General features: G+C 38.9%; 3 protein-coding genes across 3 annotated transcripts; 1 reads left to right on the top strand and 2 right to left on the bottom strand.

Annotated features, from left to right (window-relative positions):
- LOC101303506 (MLP-like protein 28-like) lies at positions 1–890 on the bottom strand. Its single transcript, XM_004297332.1, has 2 exons — positions 602–890; positions 1–461 (listed from the first exon to the last, which is right to left on the bottom strand). Exons 1-2 carry the CDS (start codon positions 789–791, stop codon positions 193–195), a joined length of 459 nt encoding a protein of 152 aa, XP_004297380.1. The 5' UTR covers positions 792–890; the 3' UTR covers positions 1–192.
- A 3,956-nt stretch (positions 891–4,846) lies between these two features.
- On the bottom strand, positions 4,847–7,470 carry LOC101293390. Its single transcript, XM_004298424.1, has 7 exons — positions 7,089–7,470; positions 6,741–6,982; positions 6,516–6,638; positions 5,944–6,060; positions 5,675–5,860; positions 5,334–5,475; positions 4,847–5,022 (listed from the first exon to the last, which is right to left on the bottom strand). Exons 1-7 carry the CDS (start codon positions 7,468–7,470, stop codon positions 4,847–4,849), a joined length of 1,368 nt encoding a protein of 455 aa, XP_004298472.1.
- Positions 7,471–7,660: 190 nt separating this feature from the next.
- LOC101293090 (pentatricopeptide repeat-containing protein At2g01510, mitochondrial-like) lies at positions 7,661–9,620 on the top strand. Its single transcript, XM_004298423.1, has one exon. The coding sequence runs from the start codon at positions 7,661–7,663 to the stop codon at positions 9,503–9,505; it is 1,845 nt and encodes a 614-aa protein (XP_004298471.1). The 3' UTR covers positions 9,506–9,620.
- Positions 9,621–10,423: the final 803 nt, after the last annotated feature.

Genomic DNA, 10,423 nt, shown 5'->3' with positions numbered 1-10,423 from the left:
ATACATATACCATATACATATCAATATCACCGTTCACACATTTATTCATCNCAATGGTGATATATACTTAGCATCAAAATTAGAACACCACAACAGTACTAGATGATTATTTGTTTTTAATTTTACAAAACCAGCATGCAGTAGCAATAGCGAGAGCTATAGCTTTCGTATTGCATGCTAATTATTCCTTCTTTAGGCCTTGACGAAGTGGGCATCAAGATCCTTGACGATGTTAGTCATCAAGCGGATGTACTTATCTGGAGCTGCAACCTCCTCACTCAGCTTCTCATATTCAATGGACACTTTGGCAATGCTGCTGCCCTCATCCTTTTGAGTGAACTGATAGATAGGCTTGAAGCTCTTGTAATACTGAAACACATCTCCTTCCAATCCATTCAGAGTTATGGTCTTGTTCACCTCGTCTAACTCCACCCTCTCCTTGAATGTTCCCACTTCGCCCTCTATATTAACAAGAGAGTTAAAATCACTGTAAAACAATTATAACTGAAAACCTCTACATCACCTACCTAATTTTTCAGAGGCAGCTTTGGTCATGTACAGTCTAATAACAGATCGAACAATTACGCATATAATGGCTTACCTATTGCATAGTTCCAAATCTTAATAGACCCGTCAGTTTCCCAGTCTCCTTCATGCACTGCAACTCCAGTTATACTGCCAGTTTGAGAAGTGTTTGGGACTAGGTGAGCCTCAATCTTGAAAATGTTGTAGAACTTGTCAGCAGGTGCTGTGATTTCAAATTCAGCTTCCACCTTACCTTGAAGAGACATGTTTGATTATCGATCGGTACTTTTTGATTGATATTTTTACTACTGATCAGAACCCTAAGTTCATATGATCGCGGTATACAACGTACCAATCTTGTGTGCTATATATAATAGGGCAAGAACTTAGAGAACATTAATATATTAATTCCACTACAGTTTCAGCTAAATTATTAGGTATTGTATATGATTTACCTTCTGAAAAACATGTAATGCTTCACATGGTCTCAATAAATCAGATCTTATCATTGGTCTTATCATATCTCAGCAACAATCAATCTCCCTTTTTTCAATTGAAAATTGTTAACACTGCAGAGTGCGAGATGATCGTAATACTGACATGTTCACTGTTGGATAATCTAATTATTTTTTGATATTATTGCATTATTTTGTTGTTTTTAAGAAATCATCGCCAACTCCCATACGTACCGTCTCTTAAATTGTATTATTGAAACTAAAAGATAATGACTGCAGGCAACTGTATGTGAGATTGCATGACAAGAAAATCATCTGAGAGTGATGTCTTACTCGTGAAAATCGATTTGCTACAGACTCATCCTCATTCGATCAACAAGAACTTTGATTCGATCGGTTAGAGCAAATCCAACAAGTCTCCTACGTACATTCTTAATAAATAACTATTTAGATTATGTTAAGGCGTAGGGTGTGTATCCAAATTGATATTAATCAAGTTGATAGAGTCAACTATTTGAAACAAGGCAACACGAAATTAAGAAAGGTTTGAAAATGGAACTAGAAGACGAACATTTTGCAGCAGAACCTGATCGTGTTGGCCAAGATTAAGTACCAATTTGATAGAGATGATCATGTTGGAGACGGATTTTAGGCGTGGAAATGGAACTAGAAGACGAATACTTAGCAGCAATATGTTGGCCAACAATGGCGGACCTAGGATATCAGGGCTGCTCACCTGCGGGACACAATTTAAGGGACAAAAAGGGATGAATCAACCTCAGCCGTTGGATCTTTAATGAACACATCCTACGGTTCTCATGGCAGCCACCATCCAATCGAATTGTTGTTATTCAACTTCTGCAGATCCATGTTTCCTCTCCTCTCATCTCTCGCCTCTCACCTCTCACCTCTCTAAGCCATACCCAGATCAGTTCATACTCTTCTCCTCTCATATATCTCTAAACCCAATTCTATTTCATTCTTCTCCTCTCAGAAATTTCTTTTTAACCATGTTATATGCTCTTAAAAATATACACACATATGCTCTGTTCCAATTGTATGAGAAATAAGAGACTCGACAAATTCGAAGAAGATTGTATCTTGGGTTTGAATCCAGGCACAACGGGCGGACGAAAGCACATCCTCTATTTCATGGGATTTGTCTATCTTCAAATTAATTTCTCCCTTTCTTATTCGAATTTAGCATATATAAAGAGCATCCTCACGGTTCTTTTTTACATGTTGATTTCAAGTTACACCACTCGTATTAGAAAAGAATATGTGAGGCTTCTAAGAACCCACGTATGGGATGTTGAGAAATCCTGAGATGAGAGAAGAAGATGAAAAGATATGGGTTGCTAAGTTTGCGAAGAGGTGAGATGAGGGAAGAAGATGAACAAAAGATAATTGGCATGAGATCGTGTTTCCTTGATAACCGTAAGATATATTCATTAAAGATCCAACGGCTGAGATCGATTCGCCCCTTTTTTCCCTTAAATTGTGTCTCGCAGGTGAGCAGCCCTGTCTAAGATATTAGGTTGGGGTGAGTTTAAATTTTTTTTTTTTATATTCTACATATCACATCTTAAATTAAAAACATATCAAAAAAATGACATAGTTAACTGATAATTAAGAAATCAATATTATAACATTTTATAAAAATTCGATAACAAAAGTTAAAGACAAAAGAACATACTTACACCGCTCTAACAATACAGTAAATGAGTATATAATCCTTAAACCTAACTCGACGGGATAACATATTCTAATAACTATGAATCAAATGTTGGTACTATTACAACTACATGGCCCTTCCACTAAGGGATCCCTTATTATGACTTATATGAGGGATTGAGCATTAGACTAACTTTTCGATCACATTTTTCAATCTTAACCATTCAGTTTTTAGGTCCTAATATGTAGATCACTTCTGCAAAATTTCATCTAAATTGATGATCGTTAAGGTGCTCAAAACTGCAATTTTCATGAACGGTTCATGATTGACAGATTTGAACAGTCCATTGATTTAAGCCAGTTTGAAGCCTTAAAGATCACCAATTTGGCTGAAAATTTTCAAAAATGATCTACTCATATATACCTAGAGGTTGAATGGTGGAGATGTTGATATGTGATCAAAAAGTTGGGCTAATGCTCAATCCCTCATATAAGTCATAATAAGAGATCCCTTAGTGGAAGGGCCCTGATTACAACTATATATCTATATATATCACATCATTAGCATTAGTCATATACAATAATTGAGATTAGAATTAGATTATCAATAGAAAGACAGTCCTGATGAGATATTGGGACTATCAAGGGATTAATCAATTGAGATTTGAGATAATGGGATATTGGGACTAAATTTGATCAAGACATTAATCAATTGAGATTTGAGATGATGGGATATTGAGACTAAATTTGATCAAGGCATTAATCAATTGAGATTTGAGAACTAGGTCATATCACACGTACAAGACTTTAAGAGGATGATCAATATAACTAAGAACCATACATGAAGATTAAAGAGAGAAAGTTTGACACTTGGCTTAGCTGTTTCGGCAGAAGAGAATGGAGACGTATACAACGACAAAGAAAAAGAAATAAAGAGAAGAAAGTTGACCCAAAATATACAAAAGGAGCAACTGCTTTTAATAAAATAAATAATATATATGTAATCAGATAAAAAAATTCAGTTTACCCTCTTATGGTTTGAGGGTAACTTCATGTTAATCCCTACACTTTTAATTTCATCAGTTTACCCCCTGAACTCTTGAATTTTTGTCTGTCGTGACCAAATTCTTATATTTTGTTTGAATTGATCGTTAATTCTAGATACGAGCCCCATTGTTAAGATTAAAATTGTCATTTAACAAAAAAACTAGTGAAAAAAAAATTAAAAAATCATTCCTTTTTATCCCTAACTAAGTTGAAAATTTTCTAAGCTTCGGGTACAAACATAATTTAACTCATGAGATTGGGTCCACGTCAGCAATTAACGTCTGATTTGGACAGAAGATGAGACATTGGTCACGGTTAAGGGAAATTCAAAAGTTTGAGGGGTAAACTGATGAAATTGAAAGTATAGGGATTAATATAAAGTTACTCCCAAACCTCATGGGGGTAAACTGAATTTAATTCAAAAAAAAATGTCATATGAACTAAGTTTAATTACATATAGACTAAGTATAGAGTGGGCTTGTTTTCATAATTTAACTTTTTTTTTTTAACTATAATTATGCAACAAAACAATGTTTTATCAAATTCTGCGGTGGGCTGTAGTCCACCGTAGCTTGTGTGTAGGTACGCCTTTGTTAGCCAAGGTTGAGTACTGAATATAAAGATGAATTAGTGTATTTCTTTCTTCTTAATTTGAATCAGTGTATTCCGAACGACATACAGTCGGGTGTTTCTTACGGTAATAAATGATGATACCTACACTAGTATATTGTGAATGGAGTTCATATTATTGTGGAATAATTGCTGGTATACATACAACGGGAGAGCTTCCAATGAGGACCTTATAATAAGGACCAAGTGAGGACTTTTAAATGAACGGTTGGATCAAGGTTTTGACTTTTAATTGATATTTTCTAATTCTCATGTGCATATCATCCAACCATTCATTTAAAAGTCCTCACTTGGTCCTCATTATAAGATCCTCATTGGAAGCTCTCCCTACATACAACTATACAAAGCTGAGAGCCCTCAAGCTCCATTACTTAGCTATCCTAAATCGAGATTCAGATTATAAGCTACATAATTACAAGGAGAGTGATGTGACAACAGAATTGTCGTTAGAGAGCGTGGTCTGTTTATCTAAAACTGAGAATAGGCGAAGCTGACATAAGAAATGGCTTAGTTAATTACTTATTCCGCAGATCAGGTGTATCCTTTCTGGAACTCACTACAACGGGTGAGGCAGACAAGCCATTGTGTTTATCTGAAACCACTGGGAAAGTGAGTCTCTTAGCTTTCAATTCATCTTTTGAAGGCTCCGCGGGAGATGTTGATCCAAATATCTGAACTGTTAAGCTTCCACCTGCAGAGAAACAAGAACCAAGCATGTGTAGTATGCGTTAATATGATGCAAAAATTACTCTTCCTTTTTATTACTAGTATAAGCAACAGAAGTTTTCTACCATACAAAGTGATAAAAAGGTTAACAGCTGATGTAATATGTCATTTAGTAGTAGATCAATAGTCCTTCGCTGCTGACAGCAATTCTACCTGAAGCACTTTTATTACTTTGGTAATCTAATAACAAAGATAATTGATGGTAAACAAATGAAAAAATTTGAAGATATTTTGTATCTTAAGCTGACTAGATCATGAAAATCAATAGTAATTTACCAAGCACAAGAGCAGCACCAATCCAGCCAGTAGAACCCCATCTTTCGCCAAGGAGAAACCATGCAAAACCAGCACCCCAGACAGGTTCCAAACCATAAATTATTGCTGTTTCTGTGGCTGATACGTCACACATTGCGGCCATCTGTTAAATATAATCTTCTGTTAAAAAACTGAGCTGAAAAAGGGGTGTTTGAAATTTCATAATGCTAGAAAATTCATGGCACCACTACAATTCATATATTATTGTAATGTAGATAAGCAAGTATCCCAACAACTTCCCAAGCAACTTGAGCAATGTGAGAACAAATTATTCAGTCTTAGAGTAGAGCATTTGCACATACCTCTACCCATAAGCATAAAACAGTGGAGAATATGCCTGTGTACAGTGCAGGTATCCATGGAAACACAACCATCCACTCCCTGAACATCTCCCATGTCCACAATGATGGGTTAAAGTCGTGGAGGCCACCACCAGACCATGCCCCAATGACGTACCATATTGTTGATAAGAAAGCAACAACGCATATCTAAATGAAACCAAGGTTAGTTGCAGTCTTGCAGAGCATCAAAGAAGATATACTAACTACATGGGCGAAAATGATATACTAACCTCATATCCAAGCAGAGGCAAGAAGTTTTCTTTCTTTGTGTTTCTTGATATATGCTCTGTTCTAAGCATATGAACCCCAAAAAACACCGCGCTCAAGAAGTTCAGCAAATCTCCAACCTGCATACATTTGATAAATAAATTATATTTACATGTTTACACACACATATGGAGAGTTTTCTCTCCTTTTAAGCCAAGAGAGCTGTAACTCACTATCGACAATGCTGTTTCCCATTTCACTAGTTATTGAATAGGTTAATCTTATCACCAGAAGTGGATATTGTTTTGGCACTTGAAACTGTACTTGACTCATGCAGGTGTAATCAGAATTACAGAACCAATGTTTTATTGCAATTAAGTGGTCAGTATCCAGAAGTCTATATTCTAGTTCTATGAAACGAAACATACTTATATCTGAGTCGGCACCCTATATGCAAACTAGGAACATAAGATCACCAGAAATTATAAGATTCTGATCTCTAAACAGGCCACAGAGAAAACCCAACTTGGTCCTCTGCACTTTATTATCATCAGCATTACACTTATACAATCTTAAGAAGAGTAATAGAACTTACACTAGGGGGAGATCCACTGGACTCCAGCAGCCCAACTCCTACAATAGACATGAAGGCACCAAACCAGACACGAGCAGGGACTATTGCTCCTAACATACCATCAAGCAAGGGAACGATAATCACCTGTTAAATTCACCCAAAATATACCAACAAGTACCTTCAGGTACTCCCAAAACAACAATCTTTTAACACACATTGCCTACAAACATAATGCAAAACACTCACAGTGAACATAGAAAGAAACGACGCGCGACCAGCATCCGATGTTAGCAGTCCCAATGCCTGCATAAGATACCCTAAACTAACCCAGAACCCCAACTCAATCCCTGCATTACGAGTTTCCACATCACCTCTTGCTCGGATGACAAATGGGATGAATGGGACAGCTGACATAGCAAACCGCACCACCGTAAACGCCGCCGGGTCGATCACAGACTCCACCTCTTTCACAATCGAGAAGTTACTTGCTACAAACAACATTAGCCACTGTCATCTTAACTTTAAATACTCCAAATTTGAGCTCGAAATAATTAACTTGATTATGAAAAAAAAAAAAAACGAATAAGCTTTTACCATAGACTACAGTGATCACATTCAGCAGAAGAATGCTCCTAACTTTCTTGGAGGCGAAGAATATCCTCTTCCATAGAGATCGCTTCCCAGGCTTGAAGCTCAGGGCTGTAATCGTCTTTTCACTTGTGGATCCCTTTCCCTTTGAGACTTTCACTAATGCGGTTGGACCGGGGGCTGTAAAATCCAATTTCGCCGGCTTTTTCGGCCCGGGTTTCTCGCCGGAGCTACCGGAAGATTTAGAAGAGGAAGAGCAAGCGGTGAAGCGACGTCGTTTTATATAAAACGAAGAGAGATTCGACGAGGTGGAAGAAGAGCACTTGGCAGCGGTGGTGGAGTAGGTGGATGAACTCCATGACCACCCGCGCGGCGATTGGGCAGCCATGACTGGAGCAGGACTGGACCAGCCTTTCCTTTGGCTGAGACCAATTTACCCAGCCGCTTACGAAATTACCTAAACACCCCCCAGTCACGTTGCTTTCAATTCTCCCGGTAAAATATCTGAAATCTGCCGATGCAAAACGACAGCGTTTTACTCATCCTCCCTTCTGAAAAATCTGGAAGAGTCCCCCCAAATGCAAGTTACCAGAAGACACTGCATGATCTGGCGGAACCGAATTTCACGGTTCTCTTCTCGAGCTGAATTGGATTTGAACTTGACCCGGAAACCCGACCCGGTTCCTGTGACGATTACCAAACAAGCCTTCACGGCGCAGTTGGAGTCATGCTCGTCACACCCAGACCAGCTGAAGCAACTCCACGCCGTGATTCTCACCACCGGAATCTCCGTCAAGAACAGCCTCCTCACGCGTCTCATCACCAGCTTCATAGCCCTGGGGGAAACTTCCTATGCACGCAAGGTGTTCGACGAAATGCACAAGCCGAGAGTATTTCTATGGAACACGATGATCAAGGCTTATGTGAAAGATGGAGACTTTATCGAGGCGGCGGCGGTGTATAGGAGAATGCATAGACTAGGTGTCCGTCCGGACGAGTTTACGTACACTTTTGTAGTTAAGGCGTGTGCTCAGCTTCTGCCGTGGGCGGGGCTGGCGGTTGCGGCGCATGCGGTGAAATATGGGTTGGAGTTTGTGGCGGAAGTGAGGACGGAGATGGTGGTAATGTGTGTGAGAAATAGAGAGTTGGGATTGGCGCGGTTTTTATTTGGAAGTATGGTTGAGAGGGATTTAGTTGCTTGGAATGCTTTTGTTGCTGCGTGCGTGCAGAGTGGACATGCTGCCGAGGCTCTTGATTTGTTTCGCAGGATGCGTGTGGCGGGAGTGAAGCTTGACGCTGTTACAATTGTGAGTGCTTTTTCGGCTTGTGGGCAGTTGGGGTGTTTGGAGACTGGGGAGGAAATATATGGGATTATGAGACAATGTGGGATTGGTTGCAATGTGATTGTTGCCAATGCGCGGCTTGATATGTATGTCAAATGCGGTAGTGTAGACATGGCTGAGGCTTTGTTTGAGGATATGTCTCGGAGAAATGTTATTTCCTGGAGCACTATGGTGTTGGGGTATGCCATGAATGGGGAGAGCCGGAAGGCGTTGGATATGTTTTCGAGGATGCAAGAGCGTGGAGTTGCGCCCAACCATGTTACATATCTGGGAGTTTTATCTGCATGCAGCCATGCTGGGCTGGTGAATGAAGGCAGGGCTTATTTTAAGCGCATGGTTCAATCCGGTGACAAGAATATTCAACCGAAAATAGAGCACTATGCTTGTATGGTTGATCTCCTTGGTCGGTCAGGACATCTTGAGGAGGCTTATAACTTCATAAGAAGTATGCCAATTGAACCGGATTCTGGGGTGTGGGGAGCCTTATTGGGTGCGTGTGCAGTCCACCAAAATGTTGAACTGGGTCAGCATGTAGCTGATGTGCTTTTTGAATTAGATCCTGCTAATGGTTCATATCATGTCTTGATGTCAAACATGTACGCGGCTGCTGGAAGGTGGGACTGTGTTGATAAGGTGAGGCTCAAAATGAGAAAAAGAGGTGCTAAGAAAGTAGCTGCCTATAGCTCTGTAGAATTTAATGGAAAAATCCATATATTCTTTGGTGGTAACAGATTCCGTCCAGAATCATCAAAAATATATGAAAAGTTGGAGGATCTATTAAGACAGGTGAAGAATATAGGTTATACTCCTAATACCAACTCTGTGTTCCATGATGTGGGAACAGAGGAAAAGGAAGCCACACTCAGTCATCACAGTGAAAAGCTTGCCATTGCATTTAGTCTTCTAAGTCTACAGCCTGAATGCTCAATTAGAGTGGTGAAGAACTTACGGATATGTGATGACTGCCACAGTTTCTGTAAATTTGTCTCTAAAGCAACCAAAAGGGAGATTATCATGAGAGATAAAATCCGTTTTCATCATTTTAGAAATGGTGAGTGTTCTTGCAACAACTTTTGGTGATCACAAGGGACAATGATAACCGGAAATGTCAAGGAGTAGAGAGATGTGTTTTAGATCAACTTCACAGTGTTCTTGCTCCATTTTCTCTTAATCTTGAGGTGTGATTGCAGAATCACCAATGAGCTGATAATAAGTGATGTGCCTACTGGGATCAACTATCTGAGATCTATTGCTGATCGTATGTGAAGTTGCCCCAACATTGAGATGTCTCTAATTCCCCATCATCATGATTATTCACCATCTTTTGTTCACTGTGATACCAGGGGAAGCAAAGTCATTGACCCAAGAGGCAGGGTTATATCTGTCTGAGATATCCAAATTCGTATGAAGTTGGAGTCTATAATACTATACTAACCCAAGAGGCAGTGATACATCTCACAATGTGACATTCCTAATCTACATTTTAGTTCAAGTATGAATTATTTCACGATAAATGGTTCTCAGATTTTGTGAACTTGTCATAAAATGTATCTTTGGCATATTCTATTCAGAGATTGGTACATAAGTTGCTGAGGAGATTTGTACATATATTGCATTATGTTACAGGAAATTTCAACTAGAGTAAAGCTGGCAGAAGAACTTTTTTCGTGCAAATCAAGCCGAAGCATTGTGTTTGTGACTAATTTATTCTTTCACAATGATAACCGAAAAACTCTAGCTAGATCAGCAAGAACTTGTTCATAGCTAGACCTGTCAAATTATACTACTAATAACCTAATATGAAGTGAAGTCTAAAAGGATGGCTCCGTCTTTAGCTCAGGGTTTTCTTTTATTATTCAATCTACCATATTATAATTGCGCATATGAGAAGCTAGTTCTTTATAATTAAACTGCACATTGTGGTCAAGACTCAAGATTCAAATGAGTGCAGCTGCTGTGCAGGCGTACTGTTTTTAGTGGTTAAAGCCTTCAAAGATA

The sequence above is a fragment of the Fragaria vesca genome, linkage group LG4 (genome assembly GCF_000184155.1).
Source record: "Fragaria vesca subsp. vesca linkage group LG4, FraVesHawaii_1.0, whole genome shotgun sequence".
Taxonomy (NCBI): Eukaryota; Viridiplantae; Streptophyta; class Magnoliopsida; order Rosales; family Rosaceae; genus Fragaria; species Fragaria vesca.
The sequence above is the reverse complement of the archived record's forward strand: the minus strand, read 5'-3'. Positions and strand labels throughout refer to the sequence as shown.